Below are 20,784 nucleotides of genomic sequence, written 5' to 3'. Positions count from 1 at the left end.
AAATGGACGAAAACGACCAAGGACGAAATCGCATCGGCTTCTTTCTTATCTGGCATTACACTGTGAGCCGAGGTAATGAAAAATCTTCTAATTCAATTATTACATCGTATTTTGTCAACATTTGACAGTCTGAATATTCATTGGTGTACCACTGTACGTCTAAAAGAAGTATTTCTGATTTGTTCTCGTGAGATTTCCATTTTCAGTTCACAGAGTAAGATTTGATATGACGTAACGAGAAATTAGGATACCGAGTACTCACCACCTTGCAGCTGAGGCTCGCCTAACTCCACGTAGAACAGTGCGTCTTTCTCGTACGAGTCCTCTTCGATGATCGATAAATTGATCACCTTTCTGCAACAGAAAAATCACAAAATCACGCTCTGAACCGATTTGAAGATCAAAAATGATAGTCGAGTCCGTGAAACAATTAACCCTTTGCGCTCGGAGCTATTTTATCTCGAAAATTAAACACTTCTTTCGACCTAGAAGAATTTTTTCATATAATAGCTCATACAATTCTTAAATGTTTAGTAATTGAATAGTAGACTGCGGATTTTATGCATTTATGACAATAATGTGGAGGTGTAATTGAAGATAGCAAAAATATTAGGAAAATTTAGACATATTATTATATTATTTTCAACCTACTAAACATGACAGGGAAGAAAATTTCTATTTCACACACCAGTTTGTTGCAATTCAGGTAATAAATTTTTATTTTGCATAAAGATCCGCAGTCTATTGATTATATTTTAATAATGCTGCAGTAATTATTAATGGTGACTCTCCGAGTCGCCACTCAAGTGCTGAGGGTTAAAATCTCGAAGAAAATTCATTAGTTAGAAATTGATATAGTTGATACAATAGAAATTCATATAATAACTAGGGGTGTGCGAGATCCCGTCGGGATGGGTATTTCTCGCGGGATCGGGACGGAAGCCAGAAATTTTCTCGAGAACTTTCTTGGGAATTTTCGGGATTCCCGGATATTTTCGAGATTCCGTCCCGATCCCGCGAGAAATACCCGTCCCGACGGGATTTCGCACACCCTTAATAATAACACATGCCATATTGAAATGTTTAGTAATTGATTAGATGCCAACATATTTAATAATGTAAACAATATTTTTAATAATGTGATTCAGAGAGTCACCACTGGAGTGCTAAGGGTTAAATCTCGAAGAAAATTCATTAGTTATAAATTGATATAGTTGATATAATAGAAATAGATATACAGTTAGGAGCAAAACTGATCACACACACTTTGAATCAGAATATCTTTTATATGAATGGAACAAACGACTTCAATTTCTCTGTAAGGCTAGAAGAATTGGTTTAGTACCTATATGACGCCTAAAAAATATGTTGAAAAAATGCATTTGGTCGGAATTGTGAAAAACAATAGTAAAAATTGATTTTTACGACATTTTTAGCTGGTCCAATAACGAAAATTTAAAACATGTGTCTGGTCAAATTTCATTGGAATTGGTTAATTGGTTTACGAGTTATAAACGATCAAAAGTAGAAAGGCTGAAAATCTTGAAAAATTGCCATTTTTACCACTTTTGATCGTTTATAACTCGTAAATCAATTAACCAATTTCAATGAAATTTTCGGAGCGAATATTTTTTATACAAGTTGACGAAACACATCTTTTAAATTTTCGTCATTGGCACAGCTAAAAAAGTCGTAAAAATCAAGTATTTACTATTGTTTCCCACAATTCCGACCAAGTGCATTTTTCCAACATATTTTTTAGACGTCATTCACTAAAGTAATTCTTCTAGCCTTACAGACAAATTGAATTTCCATTCATGATAAAGTTATTCTGATTTAAAGTGTGTGTGATCAGTTTTGCTCCTAATTGTAATAGCTCATACAATGCTGAAAAGTTTAGTAATTGATTAGATACCAACATATTTAATAACGTAAACAATATTTCGAATATTGGTAACGAGGTATTACCTTATTCGGTTATCGGGACGGATATTGATAGCAATGGATAACGGCATCGGGCCGGCATAACTAGGAGCACGGTGTCGAGCGTGTCGCATAGCAAGTCGCCGACTCGAGAAACTCATCGAGAAAATTGAGAGGAAAGTTTCGCGGATGAACACCGTGGTGGCTGACTCCGTGAACTTTCCTATCCCAAGACACGTTAATCCCGTCTCCCGGCGCGGCGTAATATTCCGTGGAACTTCTTGGCAAAAGTGTCTCTCTTTACAACTTCACCGGGGACAGGGGCCCCGGTGTACTTTGGCAACATCCCAGGCCCGCGAACCAAGATCGTCCGGCGACGATGTGGTAATTAGTAATCATTATTACCGCGACTTTATTACACGCTGCACGCTCGAAATACGGGATCAAGTGCGACATTGTGGTCGTGGATAAATTCATTTAGAGATCCTGTGGAATAAATCAAACATTCGTAGGGAATATTGAAGTAATAGATTTGTTACGGATAGAGAACAGATTCCGTTCGACTTTCTCACAGGAATCTCTTCAAGATCGTCTCCAGCAGGAAGCGTGCTAGAGAAACTTTTTTGGGAAGCTACATTTTGCTTCAAATAATCTCAGGTACCTCCCATTTCCGGATGCTGAAGGAATTTTGAGACACCCTGTATACATTCCTGTTGAAAAATCTCAAAATTGCTACAGATTTCTACTCTCCCCTGTATAATTATATGATATAATGTAAACCAACTTGTAATTAGTCGGTTTGCATTCGAGGTATGCAAATACGGATTGAAGCTGCGAAGTGCAATGTTATCGGAGGTCTCGGAAAATTTTTGGAACCAACAACTTGGCCAGGAAGCGTCTCATGTTCGCAAAACGGATCGTTAACCCTGCCAAGAGTTGTTCCCGTGAAAACAGGATGGTTTCCATCCTGGGAAACAGCTCGGGAAACGAGAAACACCGTGCAAAGGACGGCGCAACTACCAAGAACCCCAATTTACATCGAGGAAACCGGTGTTCACAACTTTTCCGGCGACGAAACTGCGCCCCTCGTGTGTTTACAGTTCGTGAGCCGTGCGGCCTGCCGAAAGAACGAATTTCTCTCTCTCTCTCTCTCTCTCTCTGTCTCTCCCTTCATCCCTTAATTACCCGCGCCCCTTTCCAACGAGTTTGTAACGTTGCGTGTGTTACTGTTGTCCTGACAGTTGTTTCGGAATGAAGGTTGCTATTGTGGTTAAGGGGAAGATGATGATACAGAGGAAATTGGGTGGAAATCGTTTGCGGATTGCGAATTTGATTATTGGGGCGGAAGTGACGGTTTTGTCTAAGCAAGAAATCTCAGATTAAATTTCCTTTGTTCACTACTGCGTGTATTTTCCGTTCCATTCGTTGTATATTCTCTGCATTTTATAACCTGTGCATTTCACGCCCCCCGTGCATTCTATTATATATTCTAGGCATTCTATATTCTATGCATTCATCTTTGTTTTTGCATTCAACGTAGTCTATGCATTCTACAGTGGCCGAAATTTCTATAAAGTCACTGTGTCTTGTGCCCGTGCGAAATCAATACGGGCCGGTTTATGTACTTCTTTAAGGCCTGGTTTACGTTGTATTTTTGTCCAGAAGAATTTAAAAGTTGTTGCACACGTCTTGTTGTTACTGGGAGCTCCAATTCAGCTCGAAATTGTGCTGCATTTTTCCTTTCCTTAGCTGCAGACCTCATTAATATTGAATGTTGTCTCTTTGACTATTTTTTATTACTACCTTTAAGATGATTTTTTCCGTAATTTTCACGTAAATTGATATAATTATTAATCACAGTATATGACCGATTAGTTTTCTTAGCAATTGCGCGATTAGAGCAGCCCATATCTTTATAAGCATCGATTAATGCTTTTTCTTCACTTGTTAGTACTTTTCCTCTCGGCATTCTCATACACGTGAATCAAATTATGACAAACAGGATTTCTGTGAGTTCTAAAACTAATACTTTTAGAATATTCGCAGTTTTCCGTAGTTCTCTGCTCAGAATACAGAGAAACACTAAGTGACTTTATAGAAACTTCGCACTTCGACTTTAAAGAAAAAACGTATTTTTCAACTTTATTCAAATATTGTGATGTTATTATAAAAGATATCGAATTGTTCTTTGCAGCAAAAGATTCTGTAGACTCTCCCGAATACAGTGATAGATTTGCAAACTGACAATGAGATAAAAGAAGCGCGTGCATCCACATCCAGTGCGACATTGACAGAAACTACTATGAATATGATAAACAGAAATCAGAAATGCATTCTCGCTAATGTGGTCTTATCGATACAACATACTAGTAAATACAGTATTACGAAATGATAAATATATTTCTCAGATATTATATATTTTACAGATAAAAAATTAAAAAAATCGTGACCTTTACTATTTCCTTCGCAACCGCGATCAATAACAATTTTTAAGAAAGTTATTTACACATTAGCTAGTAAACTGATCCTTCTAACGTCTGAAAAGAAACTCAAGCTGTTGGGTCCAATTTTGAAAAAGTAATTCGTTTTTTTAATGTGTACGAATACTTTGTACACCGACTGTAAACGCTCGAAGATTCGCAGTGTAATAATAATACAATAATAAGAACAAGCTTAACTGAAATAATAATTTTTCTCATTTCTGTCACATTCGAAGAACGTTGGAAATCGTTCGAGAGAAAACAAAATACAGTTGGAATATATATTCTTTTATTTCCGCGAGAGAGCCGCGCCCCACGGCTGTCACTCGGCAACCTGACAACTAGCGGAATAAAATTCCGAATGATAACTTTTATTACCGTGGACATTTTCGAGGCAGCCCGGACGCCGAAGCTGACGCAACATTTCCAGGCAGGTTTCGAGCGGACGTCGTTACGCGCGGAAAATGTTCAGCGCCGCGCCGTTTTCCGAGGCTTGTCTGCCGCACGCAAAAACTCGCATAAATCTACCCGTAGCCGGCGTTCACCAGCGACAGGGTAGAATTGCGTCGCGACTACAATTTCCGCTGGAAAGTGGAAAAACCGTTTCCACCATTGTGCGTTGCAAACAATCGAATCGGCGTAACCAGAGAGACGTCGAACAAAAGATGTAGAGAGCGACACAAATCGACCAGACGATACCAATTAAATGTGCAAACAATTTGATTTATTATCATCTTCTCGAGATTACTTTCGGCAACGTATTCGTGACGCTCTTCCGATTAGAATGAGCCCAAACACGATATGATTTCGATCGTGTTTAGTTGTTTAATCCACGATACAGTGGAGCCTCTGTTATCCGAACACTCCTGTCCCACGGATTCATTATCTGATTAGCAATTACCTACCTGCAGTGATAATTAGAGACTGCGGATTTTATGCCCTTATGACATATTTAAGGACATCAATGTGTTAGTTTCAGCTTAATAGAATAATTCAAAGAAGAATACCATTTTTATTTAGCTCCTGTATGTTGCAATCGATGCAAACATTTATTTTGGATAAAGATCCACAGTCTAGTGATAATACACCGATTGCTTTCGAATGAATTATTTCGAGGTTCTACCAAATGGTGGATTAACCCTTATTTCAATCATTGTCGACTTTTACGTTCCCGGATGATCAGAGAATTCATTTACATTTTCCGCATAAAAAACTATGCATTGAAACTATAAATTGCAACGTCATTGAATATTGCAGAAAATTTTGGTCATTGACATAAGGATTAACACTATCCGTACCGCGACCGGTCAAATGACCGCTTTCACATTGTTTATTTTTTAATTATTGAGATTATACAAAGATGCTTCGAGCACGTATTATTATATAAAAATTGTGAAAAATCCAAATAAGTTCAACAATATATATCCGATCCATTTTGTAGCCGGCACGGTTAGTGTTAAGTGTTGAACAAGCATACTCCGAATGAAGGCACATGTGTGGACTCGTTTCAATCAGAAAAATGTCACGAATGTGCTAATAACAATTTCGTAATAAAATAGTTAAAAATATGAGTCGTTTATCATTGTCATGCTATAAACAGATGAATAAATACATTAATGAATATAGGGATAAAGAGAGAGAGAGAGAAAGGGAGAGGGTTGGAAGGGGGAGAGTGTGCTCAATGGGGCAACAATTCGTGAGAAATCTCGGAATTTGTATTCAACCGGCGGCGAGCATATTTCTACGGCTCGTAACGACTGGTAACGGCGTGGCGTTTCCCGTGATGTATCGCAGCGTGTGCGTGGCTCACGGGTCCGACCCACATAGCGCCTCGAATATTATTAAAACATCGCGGGCTCGGAGAATAAACGGGCCACGCCACCAAGTCGAGAAATATTGTCGTCGTTACTCGCAAATGTAGCAGAAATTCGAGATACGGAAAGCACCGTGTCCGATTCCTCCTGCACGTTTCCTTTCTCGAACTCCCCGGGCGTATTGATTAGTCGTTTACCTGGCGGACACGTGCTCAGAGTCCTCGCAAGGGAACGCACCACACCCAAACATACACATTCTTAAACGTGAATGAATGTTTCAAACTCGAGGAATGTTTCAATGTCCAAGTCAGGAACGCTTCAATATCCAAATGTGAAATCTTTTAATGTTGAATGTTGGAATATAGAATGTTCAAGTTCGAATCTGGAGACACAGATTCGACGTGAATACATGAACTACATCCGAACATACACATTCTCAGACGTGAATGAATGTTTCAAACACGAGGAATGGTTCAATGTCCAAGTCAGGAACGCTTCAATATTCAAATGTGAAATGTGAAATGTTTTAATGTTAAATGTTGGAATGTAGAATGTTCAAATTCGAATCTGGAATCGTATATTTGACGTAAGAATATTTTAATGAAATGTGTGTGCTAGAATCGTCAAAGTTTTGAAAGAAATGAGGTGAACAAACGTGGGTGTGTTGAGTAGAATGTTGAAACGTGGAATGTAGAATGTTCAAGTTTGAATCTGGAGACGCATATTTGACGTAAAAATATTTTAATGACACATGTGTACAAGAGTCACCAAAGTTTTGGAAGAAATGCGATTTAATTGGAATTGTGGAATGTGGAATGTGGAATGTGGAATGCGAAATATGGAATGTTACCACATGGGTATATTGAATAGAAATATTGAAATATTCAAGCATGGAATATTGGAATGTGGAATATGAAATGTGTGGAAGGTGGAATATGAAATATGGAATGTGGAATACGAAATGTGGAATGTGAAATGTTATAACACACACGAAGTAGAAATATTGAAATGTCGAAACGTGAAGTGTCGAAATATTGACAAAGCTCTACCGTCAGAATCTTTGAATCTATGAACATGTCAATTATGCTATACCCAATTGTAAACCATATATTCGCTACTTTCCTCGCTGTTGATGCGACCAGGTTAAACTAAACCGTAAACAAATAAACAAATAAATAACTACCATCAGAATTCCTCGTACCACATTCTACTTCCCTGGCATTCCCATTCTCATCGGTAAACCTAGTGAGCCGTAGAAGATCCGCAAAACAAAGGTCAAATCGAGGAAGCCCCTGATGCATGCCGCATAGTTGGTCGTGGTCGGTCTCTCGTCGGGGTGTTTATAAGTAGCGACGGTTCGCGACGAGGTCGTTCAGAACGCGCGTCGACGTTGTCGGAGCCAGATGGCTTGCCAAATTGATTCGGCAGCTCGTCCTCCGGTTCGATTTGAAATTCAAATTCGAGCGTCTAATTTACCGAAAGGCTGCCGCGACGGTCGTTCAACCTGCTCGACCCGTCACTCGATTACCGTCTCGCACGGGTACACGCACCCTTGCTTTTCAGAAAAATCACCTAACTCCTATCTTCCTTTTCCATGCCCTCTCTGTTCAACTCGTGTTCAACTCATCCACATCTTTCCTCGGGGCGAGCACCACTGAATTTCGAAGCTCGTTTTCATATATATTGCTCGGGCTGTATATTACCGCAATCTCTCGCCTCCTTGAAATCCGTTCCTCCGGCTTCTGCACTGGTAAGCAACGTTCGCATAACGTTCTCGCTGTAAACCGCTGTTTAACCATCACTGAAATATTAGCTGCGGGAACAGCTTCTTTTCTGGCAACTTCGTGTAAACGGTGCAGCTATTCGAAGGGAAATTTACTTCCGCTTTTTTACACCCTTCTGGAACGCGACGCGACGTTCGTCCATTGCAATGATTTTAAAAAGCTGTGTTAACACGATGCCTACCGACCATAAAAAATGACCGATGTGTATAGTATCATAAAAATAACCAGATTAAATTTATTTATATTTTGTGCGATCTTTACTATAATATGTACTGGAGTCAACAAATATATTCAATAAATTCCCATGGAAACACCTTTACAATTCCAATAATTGCCAAATAAAAAATCTAAAATGGGTCATTTTACCCCTCGTGGTAGATTTAATGTTAAACATATGCAATATTGTTTTTCATATGGGTTTCCGGTTTCCGAGATTAATCGAGCTAGATAGTAGGAAAAGCCACGGACACAAAAATTCTGACAATATGTCCAATTTTATTTATTTATTAGGTTGGCAACTAAGTTCGCTACCTCCAAATTTTCTCAAACAAGTGCGACGTAAAATAACAAAAAAAACAGTCATTTATATATGTATTTTTTAAGCACGAGTATTTTGCATCAAATTAATCGCAAAATTCGATTTATAATGAATGAGGTCATAATCATACAATCAAAGAATTACGAAACAAAAGGACGCGAATTTAGTTGCCAACCTAATACTTCCGCTGTTTTACACCCTTCTGAAATGCGACGCGATGTTCGTGCATTGCAATGATTTCAAAAAGCTGTGTCAGACATACGCAGTATTATTTCTTCATACGGGTCTCCGGTTTCCGAGATTAATCGAGCTAGAAAGTAGGAAAAGCCACGGACAGAAAAATTCTGACAATATGTCCAATAAATATTCGACCAGCATTTCAAAGGAATGGCCGTCTGCTTCCCTGAATTATTTCCGCCGCAGTACTATCTTTGGCCCGTCTATTACCGTTCAATGTTTTACAATGTTGCACGATGTTATGCCCACCATTATACACCTGTTGTACGTCCGTCTTGCATCTTTAAGGCGCTCACTGTCGAAGGTTATGCATAATGACAGCGACAGTTTGCCGACGTAAATGTGCTGCCGCTTTACACTTATTAACTCGACGATGCTGGAACTTCAACGTATAGCTGCAGTTTCGAGCCTAGGATGGCATTTCAGTAATATTCACGGTCGCTCGAGTCATCGATATGCCGCACAGTGGGCTAAACCGATGAAATCTGTGTCAAAATCAAAGAACTTTCGATAGAGCGATGAAATTTTTTTAAAATAAAAGCTTTAACTTTGCAGAATATGGGATAATTATGGAGATTGTGGTACGGACGTTTTTTAACGTTGAGAAAATTCGATAAACTTGCACAATTTCGAGAAAATTGTGGTTTTTCCAATACCACACGCGGAAAAAGTTTTTTTTGAACATACTGTACTTCATTTCCCGTAGATTTTTTCACGCTGATTTCAAATCTGGTCTCAAAAGTTTTCTACGAGACCTCAGGATATTGCAAAATTGATTTCTTGAAATTCTACATACTTAACGAATTTTCTCAAGGTTAAAAAACGTTCGTACCATAATCTCCCTATTTTTCCCATATTCTGCAAAGCTGCTTTAATTTAAATTAAACTTTAATTTAATTTAGTAACTTTAGTAACTTTAATTTAAAAAAAAATTTCATCGCTCTACCTCATTTCTATCGAAAGTTCTTTGATTTTGTATCGTCTGGTCCAAATTTTCCACTGTGCGCCGACGCGACGAACAATGGGCCAAACCGACAAAATCTGTGTCAAAATCAAAGAACTTTCGATAGAAATGAGATAGAGCGATGAAATTTTTTTTAAATTAAAGCTGAAACTTTGCAGAATATGGGAACAATAGGGAGATTATGGTACGAACGTTTTTTAACCTTGAGAGAATTCGTTAAACATGTAGAATTTGAAGAAATCGATTTTGCAATATCCTGAGGTCGTAGAAAAATTTTGAGACCAGATTTGAAATCGGCGTGAAAAAATCTAGGAGAAATGATGTGTCGCATGTTAAAAAAAAAATTTTCCGCGCGAGATATTGGAAAACCCAAAATTTTCTTGAAATTGTGCAAGTTTAACGAATTCTTTCAAGGGTAAAATACGTTCGCACCACAATCTCCATAATTATCCCATATTCTGCAAAGTTTCAGCTTTTATTTTAAAAAAATTTCATCGCTCTATCTCATTTCTATCGAAAGTTCTTTGATTTTGACACAGATTTCGTCGGTTTAGCCCACTGTGTGCCGTTGACGCGTTAATCATCACTAGACTGCGGATCTTTATGCATTGGTAGTAAAATTGAGGAGATAAAATTCAAAATTGTTGAGAAACTTAAAAATGGAAAATGTCAATATATGATTTCGCCTCTATTAAAATCGTTAAGGGGCGAAATAGCGTTCAATTTAGTTTCTGTTTCTTGCAATCGATGCAGACAATTTTTATTTTGCATAAAGATCCGCGGTCTAATCATCACCGATGCACTAATAAAACTTTTGGAGCAGGTTAAAATTTGTCTAATTATTTCCTAATTTTCACATTTCATCTAGGGACAGGATTTATTCGATTTCTTCGAGCGTCTACCGACACGATGATCCTGAAATAGCTGTGACCTTAGACTTGAAGCCACGTCGCGACGATTATCAGCTCAATGTATACAGAGAGAGAGAGAGAGGGAGAGAGCTCTTCATACGACGAACTAAAGTATACATCGATCGATATCGAGTTCAGAGGCTAGCTGTCGGTTTTCAAAAATCGAGCATTAAGCAAAATTCATCTCGAGCAGGTGCTTACAACAGAAAAGTCTCCATGGAAATCTGCAGTCTAGGTTTAACACTAACCGTACCGAGCACAACATGCGACTGCCACACATTGTTTTACAAAAATGACTACACTGAATCTATTTATAATAAATTTCTTTTTAATTCTTTTAACAACACGTGCTTGAATGAAGAAAAATTTATTTAATAAATTCTAATGGAATTATCCTTGCAACAGCAACGATTACAATTTGACCGGTCGTAGTACGGTTAGTGTTAAGAGTTCAAAGTATATAATTCGTTTGTTAATCTCTCTATGACGTCAAAGTTTCAAGTATCCTAGTTAGTTAGTCTCTCTATAACATTATGATTAGACTGCGGATGTTTACGCGATTTGCAATTTTTGTAGACGAATTTTAAGAAAGTTGAATCATGTGAAATCTTATTTTCAATGGTAGTAGTCTTGGTACTTCTGAAACAAATAAAAATCGCTCTAAATTCTGTGGAATTTTATATTTCAACAATTTCTGAAAATTTTTGGAAGCCGTAAATGCATGAAGATCCGCAATCTAATTATGATCTATTTCCTACGAAAGCATCTGTACAATTTCAACAATCGTAAAATGAAAAGTCTAGTTTAGTGTTGAACGATCTCACGCTGCACTTTCTCAGCATATCCTAGTTCAGACCAAGCCCATGGAGAAGCACGGTTGAACAAACAGACCGAGAGCCATAACGTAGCGTTCAGGTGAGCTTCCGGTCTACCTTCGTGAAGATTATCGGCAGCCGGCTCATAGAAAGCGAGCTCGAACTTCGTAATTTCGTTGATCGGCTCCCGTTCGGACGGCGTGGGAAAGCTCTTCCGGCTAATCCGTCGGGATAAATATTGGTGTAATATTGTTAGCGGGAAATTGAGGCCGTAAATTGCGCGGAATTGCGTTCGCTTGTTGGGGAAACTAGGGAGAAGAGACTTCGCCGTTGCGGCGAATGCGTTCGCTCCTTTGACGAAACAGTTTCCGTCAGGCTTCTTTGGAACTTCCACCAAAGGGAGAGGAGTTTAGGGTCTCTCTTCGTAGATGTACATACGTATATAGATTGTCTTTGGCTCTCTCGAAGTTAGAATGGACCGTCTGTGGACTGTGGACTGGTTCATGCGATCTAGATTAGGGACTATCCGCTGCCGTGATGAGTCTCGGGAGTTGTTAGCGATGTGGAATTTGGGTTTGATTGTTTTCCGAAAGTTCTTAGTATGGTAAAAGTATTACAGTGACTCCCAACTAATATTCGGACACTCTTTAGAAGACGAGGACTTTTTTCAGAAGTTAGAACTATTGATTTGCCACGCAACGTGACAAAAATTTTTGAAGAAAATTGCAAGGTGTTGGAATTGCAGAGAAAATACTGAAAGATGTGTTTTGCAACTTTTTTTATGTGGGCTTACGTGAAAAATTTAGAAAACATATTCAGGCCCACATAAAGAAGTTGTAAAATTCTGCTTTTAGTATTCTCTCTACAATTCCAATAGACTGCAATTTTTGGGAAAAATTTCTTTTCACATCGCGTAGTAAACCAATTGCTCTAACTTCTAAAAAAAGTCCAAATCATATAGACCAATATTCAAAAAGTTATCGGTTTTTTTTAGAGCGTCCGAATATTAACACTGAACCTGCCGAACCTTAAAAGTAACTGGTACATGTTGCTTTATAAAAATGATAAGATTGATTTTATTTAGATTTTGTGCAGCTCCATTGTAACGTGTGCTCCACTAAAGTTATCTATACAATCATTTCTTGTGAAATTATTTTTATTATATCAATAATTGTGAAATAAAAAATCTGCAATCGGTCATTTTGACCGGTGATGGTAGGTTTAGTGTTAATGGGAGTCTGTGTATAACTCTCCACCCTTATGGAAGTAGACTCGTTTCAAGGATTGCAAGGTTGCGGAATGCGTCTTCTCACTTCTCAATAATGCGAAGATGGGGTTTTCCAGTGGCCAAAAGATCAATCCAGGCCAACAGACGCCACTCCAATGCCTCCAAATTCAACAAACGAGTCACCACAAAAAAATCCGAAATTCTTTTCAACTTCTCCGGGCATTTCAAGCGTCCCAGACATGTGTAAAATTCAGTGACCACCAGTGGTCGGGTTCGGTATCGTTTGGGAGTCCGTCGAAACACACTCGAACCAGAAATTGGTGACAGCGGTCAGAAGGCCGCGGTTTCCGGCGAGAAAATGCGACTGGTGGTTTTCGAATCGATTCCCACAGATATCGTTGAAAAGGCCCATGGTAGACAGTCGGTAGGGTTTGAAATTCAATCATCTTTTGATTACAGACATCGAATAGGCGAGGATTATTCGAACTATCCCCTCGTCCACCTCTCTCCGTTCGAATAACGTTCGAGCGATTTCGATGCTCGAAACCTTAGTCGGGAATAACGTTCGACAGAACGAGAGACGAACGGCATCGTAAACAGAGAGCTAACTGGGTTAATGCGCATCTGCATTAAGCCCGCGGCCGGACGGCCGACGCATTGAATAACATTTGAATGCATTATGATCGGATAACGATGACGCTGCTCCCCGCCCGCGCCCGGGGAACAGTGCGAATTAGACGACGACGGGCCAGGGACCGAATTGGCTCGGACAAAGTGTCATTGTTTGCTCCGTTGTTGTATTGCTATGCCGTCGTGCTTAGGCCAGTCCTCGGATCTATCGCTGCTGCTGCTGCGATGAACGTATCTACATGTGTTTCGGTAGTCTGATCTTCGATGGCAGTTGACGTTTCGAATGGCTCGGAGCGGGACTCCAATTTGGTTGCGTTTCTGTTGTATTAACTTCCAATTACTCGCATATCCAGAACTTTAACACCAAACCTACTACTGCCGATCAAATGACCGCTTTTATATTTTTCGTCTTACAATTAAGATGGAGTGGGGTATTTTCAGTCTGATATACAAAAACTTAACGCTGTTGGTAACACACTCTTGCCACAGTTATTTCTGATGAATTAGTATTATGTAGGATTCTAATTTTGCTTGAAAATTATCATTGTGATAGGGTATTGTACAAAGTGTCAACTAGGACGTACTTGCCCCAAAAATGTACGTCTCTGAGAGTTAAACATGTTCTCGAACCTTGTTTCAAGTGCTACGGGGCAAGAAACGAATGATTAACAAGCTTGTTATAAAATGCTTCTTATTGTATTAAATTATATTGTTTAGTTTTATAGTTACCCATAAAGAGTACCCACTTACCCCACCGTGATAGTACCCCGTGTAATAATATTTACGGGGCAAGTTTTTCTCAATAAATTTTTAAAAATACAATAGAAACGGTTTATTTAATGTAAACCTACATCAATTTGTGATGTACTTACCTAAAATAACAGCACAGAATATATTAATAACTTGTAAACTATTGCACGCTCAGGGTAACCTCAAAGTTGTACGTGTACCGCGCACGTGACTGTTTGGCATTGGTTGATTTAAGCGAGGAAAACACCTTTATTCTTGGGCGACATCTATGTTGAATAGTTCATACTAACTTATACTACATTAATAAATACAAGTTAGAGAAATTTCGTTTGTATTATAACAAAAATAACCAATTAACGCACTTGCCCCGTTGACACACTTACCCCACTCCACCTTATTGAAATTACGAAGCTGCTTACATGGAAATTGATTCGAGAAATTTCTTTATCCAAGCACATATTGTAATTAAAGTTGCACAAAATCTAAATGAATAGAGCCTTGTCATTTTTGTAAGCTAAAACATTTTAATCGCTTTTGGTACTCGATAGGTTCAGTGTTAAAAATGTTTCAAGCATTAGCACAGGTGTGGACCGCACTAGCAAATATTTATTTCGCATTAAAGTAGTTGTTGCATTGAATAAAAGTTTATTTATGCTGAAGTGATGTGAAGTTCCATGTATGTACCCAGTTACGTAGAAACTGGAGTGCGAGTAATGGAAAATCCCAGAGCCCAAAGCAGTCCCCCCAGCAGAAGAACATCTGCCTAAACATTTTAGGGGATTAAGGTCGAAGAGAGGACCGAACAGAGAGACAGATAGAGGCTCCAGGTCCCAAGAGTCGTGTCGAAAGCTTCGTTCCCAATTGACACGACAGGCTCGTCATTTTTTGATCATGCTTAAACGATTCACTAATACAGGAACGGTGTCGGTGACAGGCCAAGGCCGATGTCAGGGTGCAGCCTTGACCAGACTCGAGGTGGGAAGAGAATCGAGGCAGGAAAATTAAATCCTTGCAGAATCCGATCGAGCTTAGACGCGAATTGCAATCCGCCCCGCTCGTAAACCAACGGCGTAACTGCCTCTACTTATTTCCACGAGTGGAACGAACAATCTCTATCCACCTAGCATCTCTGTCTTCCTACTCTGGGAACATCTTGACGAATGGCGAATCACGGGATTCCCGCTGGCAGATATTTCTTTGCCGCGATTCATCCTCCGCGGAGTTTCATCAAGGCCCGTTTCGATTAGTTCCGCTGCGATTGCTGCTTCGAAATCCGTGCAATCCTTGGATCATCCGAGAATCGCAAGTTTTAAATGATCGTTGCGCTCGCAAGTATGGATGTGATCAAGTACCTCGCAAACAGGTTCGAACTTTGATTGATTGAATTCGTGCTCTTTATAAGTACTTCGAAAAACAGAAATAGTACTCCTAAGTATACTCGAACCTATGCCAGTTTCGAACCTTTTACAAGTACTTTGGTAAACGGAAATAATACTTGCAAGTATATTCAAATCTTGGTCGAACAGATTCGAAACTTTCATGAATATCGTATCGGAAATTCTCTGGATAAACCTAGCTCATCGTATGCTGTGTTAGAAGTGCATAATTATCTAAAATCACAATATTTAGAACGCAAAGATGACCCGTTATTATTTTGGCGTGAAAATTCAATGAAGTACCCCATTTTATAAAAAATTACACGTGATTTGCATAATCTTTGGATAATGGTCACTTCTGTAACTTCAGAAAGAGTGTTTTCAAAAACAGGAAATATCATGGATAAAAAAGAAATAGGATAAAACCGAATATTATTCTTAAATAGTTACTAATTTAATAAAGAAAGTGCTTAAAATCTATTATGCTGTTCCGATTTCCAAGATTCGAGTACTACATGTGAAAGATTCGATTCCTTTCAACATCGAAGTACTTATGAGTATCTTTTCGAAACTGGTGAGTACCCATTCCGAGGTTCGATATCAGTTTGTATAAAATGAATACTTTTCAAATATAATCATTGAAACATTATTGTTTTTAAGTAGTAATCGGAACCCATGAAATGAAACTTGGTTGTTGAAATTGACTCGGATTCGTGAGTACATATTGAACTTGATCCCTTCCCTACTTGCAAGCGGATCAAGAAAATCGAAGTTTTCGCGTCAGTTGATGTAAGAAACGTAGAAGAATCGTCAACGCTCTGAAAGGAATGCGATTTTTGTGGAATTATGGAATGTGGAAATGTGGAACGCGGCAATATGAGATACAGGAATGTGGAAATTGTATAAATATGGAAATGCAGAATGTTCGTCTTAGTCTCGCTGCTGTGTCGAAACTGTCTGGAAAAATTCCACGCTCTCGCAGGAGAAGATAGTCGAACGTTCTCGTCACGGGTCGCACGCAATTAGCATACGCATTCGCATTTTACGCGTCTCGCCCTAAAGGCCCGCACTCCTCGAAGCTGACGCAATCTCGGAAATGGAGAAGCGTGCGCTCGTGTCGCGGACACCCACCGTCGGGAATTTACGGTGGCACGAAAGTGACTCTCGACCGTGAAAACCTCGGGCACGCTCTTGTTAAGTTAAGAGGCCTCGACTAACAAACGAAAAAAAAAAAAACAGAAAAAATAGGCAGTTCTGCGTTGAACGCATCGCATCGGAGCGAGCCGCGAATAAACGTCAACCGGTGCTGTGCCGGAGATTTTGTCCTTGGCGATTGCACTGTTAAAAATATAGAAAAAAAGAGGACGGAATTAGGTCTGGGTTTTAGAAAATCGGAGAAATAAAGTGCGCGAGTTGCGACCACTTTTTCGAGTGCCGTTTCGCGAGCTTTTTCCACGGATTTGGAGGTCCCGCAATTTTTGCTGAAATGGAAATCGTTGTTGCTGCATGTTCGAAAGACATTCAGACGAGTAATTTTGACTTTCCGGTAATTCTAACGTTAACCCCTTCCCAGTAGAACTTTTTTTGTGGATCATAATTTCCTGAAAAAGGAGAAAATTTATATCTATTGTATGCCTTTACGTTCTTCAGCTGTTCATTAACAAAAGCAAAATAGAATTTTATTTTGGTTTAAAGGAAATTATTAACACTTTACCTACCAAAAGCCTATTAACCCCTTACCTTACAATATCTGACTCGTGATGAAGATTCTGAACAGATTCTGATAAAAATGTATGTTAATAATTTCCTTTAAACATAAGTGTTGGAGAACATATAGGAATACAATTTATATCAATTTTCTCCTTATTTAGGAAATTACGATCTACAAAAGAGTTCTAATCACTGAAAACGGAAAATAAATCGTAGGGTAGAGGTTAATAGGATTTTCAATAATTGTGGTGTACCAAAAGAAAGCATAGAAATTTTCTTTTACATTACAATCTTAAACGAAGCTATTAGATGTCGTTATTGAGGGTGACTTGTTAGTTCACAATGAAAATTGCTGTTGCTATTGAAGGTTCCACGAAAAAGTGTTTAGCCATGTACCATACATTTTTCAAAATTATGCAATAATGCGTTAAGATACATTTTTATCAAAATCTGTTCAGAATCTTCATCACGAGTCATTCACGATGTTGCAAGGCAAGAGGTTAATAAATCGAAGAAAGCGACAAAAAAGACGCAGACTTATTTTACAAGCTAACAGTCGAATCCAGGAACACGCGAGAAACTCATTTATTCGACACAAAGTGAATTCCCAGCAGATCGCAGACCCGATGCATAGAACAAGATCGTATTACTCGTCTTTGATTTCTTCTTTCTCGTAGAATCCGAGATTGGCCTCGCCATTTCTCCAGCTGGTGGAACATTCAAGCGTAGAATAAGATCTCGAGAACCGGTGTCCGATGCATTTGCGTATTCCGATTGAGCGCGCGGTAGAAGCATCCACTGCCTCTATCCGAGAATACAGTTTCAGCAATAAATTATTGACGAAACGTCGAGGAGCTAGAGATATCTCTGCGAACGTCGGTGAAGCTCTAAGTTGTTATAAAAGGAATAATTACGAGTAAACGCGCGGCTCATTAAACCGGCTCTGACTTGGTAAACGCCTCTGAAGTGGCTCGCGGACGATTAAACGCTCCCCTTTAGACGAACGTGTATCTTAATCGGGGCTTCGATAATGCTGCAGTAGGAGAGATAACGCGAGATAACACGACGCAGCTGTGCTCGACGTAATTCAAGGTGCAACCGAGTTCGTTCGAGGTGCAACCGTCGAATTCTAGTCGCGAAGATGCACGCAATCAGGATAACGCTGACGAATACACTTCCCTGTTAAGTATACTAACACTTCGAGTATTGTCCCAAGATTTTCCTTCGCACTGTGCACGTTTAACCCTTACTGTATTTCTTTGAACCATTTTGTTAACGTTCCTCTAAAAATGTTACAAAATTTCTCTGAATGTCCATTCTTTACTGGTGAATATATTAATTTATAGTCTTATAATGAGAATTTGTGCAAACACATGTTAAATACAGAAAGGTTTTTAATAATCTATACATTTTGATTGACTACATAAGTTGTTGTCCAACTTGGACGAAGACTATTAAAGTTAATATTATTATTATTATTATTATCACAAACGTGAAGTTCGAATAAGAAAACGTGGAATGTAGATCGTTGAAGCATGGAACTGCAGGAACGTAGAAATGTAAAAATGTGGAATGTAGAATATGCGACTAGAATTTGTGAAGAACACGTGCACGAGAAAGCCCCTACCAACTTGAATGGAGACTATTAAATCCTACAAATCTGTAAAAATCCCAGGACTATGCTGCTCGTATATCTTCTTAAACCACGCTCCTTCTTCTTCTTCTTCTTCCTCTGCACCTTACCAGTATCCAATTTCAAGGTACACGCTTAGTGGATCGTCTTTCGCGTAACCAGCAAGCTCGATCCCGTGGTCTTGTTCAGTGGTGACACAATAGACCTCGAGTAGAACACGGTTCAGAAAGGAGACCGAGGTAATCACGGTCGCGTGCACCTTTGCGGCGAATCGAAGGATCACTGTCGAACCACGAACCTAGATTCGAATTATGACGACCGTGGTCCGCGTGTATTATTACTCGTGGCTTCGGGTCACCGAGAGTTTTGTCAGCCATTTCGCACCGACGATCACACTGACGATACTCTCAGTAATCATACTAAACGTCTGTTGTTTCGCGACGTTCTTCTATATACTTCTGGCCTGGATACGTTGAAAGTTGAAAGGCATACAATTTGTTATTACCAGACTGCGGATTTTATGCATTTATGGCAAAAATTGGGTACGTAGAATTTAAAACAGTGGAGGTATTAGAAAGATTTAAGGCCACCAGTGTATTGGTTTCACCTTAATCAGATAATTAAAAGAAGAATGAATTTGTTATTTGACTCCTGCGTCTTGCAATCAATGCAAACGTTTTTTATTTTGCATAAAGATCCGCAATCTAGTTATTACATAATACTGTCCAACTATAACACTGTCCAACAAATTTCAACTTTTTTTTGACGTTTCGATTCTTACTATGCGGTCCTTGTAGAGTTTTCTGCGCTGATTCCGAATCAGCAGAAACATCCATGTTTAAACAATCATAATGGAAACATTAACATTAATATTATAATTAAATATAATATATTATATTAATATTTTTTAAATTTATTATATTATATTAATATTTAAATTTATTATAATATATTAATATTAAATTTATATTAATATTAACATTAAATTTATATTAATATTAACATTGAATTTATATTAATATTAATATTAATATCCAAATATATAGAGAAATATTAATATTAAAATAGAAGACATTAATATTGGATATCACTGGATTCGGGAAAGTCTACAGAATCTTTGGCTCTAAAGAAAAATTCAATATCTTTTATAATAACATCACAATATTTGTTTAAAGTTGAAAAGTATGTCTTTTTACCACGTTTTTATTAGCTCGCTTTCTTGTTTATCTGTTTGTCTGTTCGATGGAAAATTTTGCAATTGATTTTATTTTCAATCTCAAATTTCTCAAAACCTGTGCGTCTAGGAGAAAAATCAAAGGCAGATTCGGAATCAGCGCGAAAAACTCAATAAGAATCGCATAGTGAGAATCGGAACGTTTCTTGGCTGTTTGACGGTGTAATTAGACTGCGGATTTTTGTGCATTTCTCATAGAAATTCTCAAAAAATGGCAGAATATTAAATTCGATAGGATTCAGTACGATTTTTATTTGTTTCAGATGTGCAAAGGCTGTTCCCATTAAAAAAAAGAATTTTATTTCATTCCACTTTCTAAATATTTGTCTATAAAAATTGGAAATTGCATAAACATCCGCAATCTAATCCTAATTATTTGCCATTTCCAATTACCGTAGCTCGTTTGCTAATGAACGTACAACATCCGTAGTCTAATGATCAGGATAATCGAGAGCACCGGGTATCGGAAAATCGTCCAAGGATCGTAGATTCGATTTCTCGGGGGAGGAAGTTTGGTGCGGTCTAAATAGATCAGGAAGTTAGGGTCGGACACATCCATTTGGGGGCTCTGAAAACACTTCCTCTGCTAGCCTCAGAGCACACCGCGATAGGAAATTTACCTTGGCGGCTGTCGTTGTTGTATTTACACCGCGGTCGCTAATTAATAAAGCGACCCCGACCGAAAGAGTCTGTTATGTCACTGGCCCGCGGAGGCAGGATCGAATTTATGCAAATTTCGTACGATGTTTATAGTAAC

General features: G+C 38.6%; 1 protein-coding gene across 4 annotated transcripts in view; it reads right to left on the bottom strand.

Annotated features, from left to right (window-relative positions):
* Positions 1–20,784, bottom strand: part of Calx (sodium/calcium exchanger 3) — a 225,698-nt gene that overhangs the window by 170,411 nt on the left and 34,503 nt on the right. For all 4 annotated transcript variants that reach the window (XM_076427238.1, XM_076427239.1, XM_076427240.1 and 1 more), the window contains exon 3: positions 263–354. In XM_076427238.1, coding sequence (XP_076283353.1) covers positions 263–354 — 92 coding nt within the window. The remainder of the gene's footprint in view (positions 1–262; positions 355–20,784) is intronic.

This window comes from Lasioglossum baleicum, chromosome 7 (genome assembly GCF_051020765.1).
Source record: "Lasioglossum baleicum chromosome 7, iyLasBale1, whole genome shotgun sequence".
NCBI classification, from domain to species: Eukaryota; Metazoa; Arthropoda; class Insecta; order Hymenoptera; family Halictidae; genus Lasioglossum; species Lasioglossum baleicum.
This window is presented reverse-complemented; position numbering and strand designations above follow the sequence as displayed.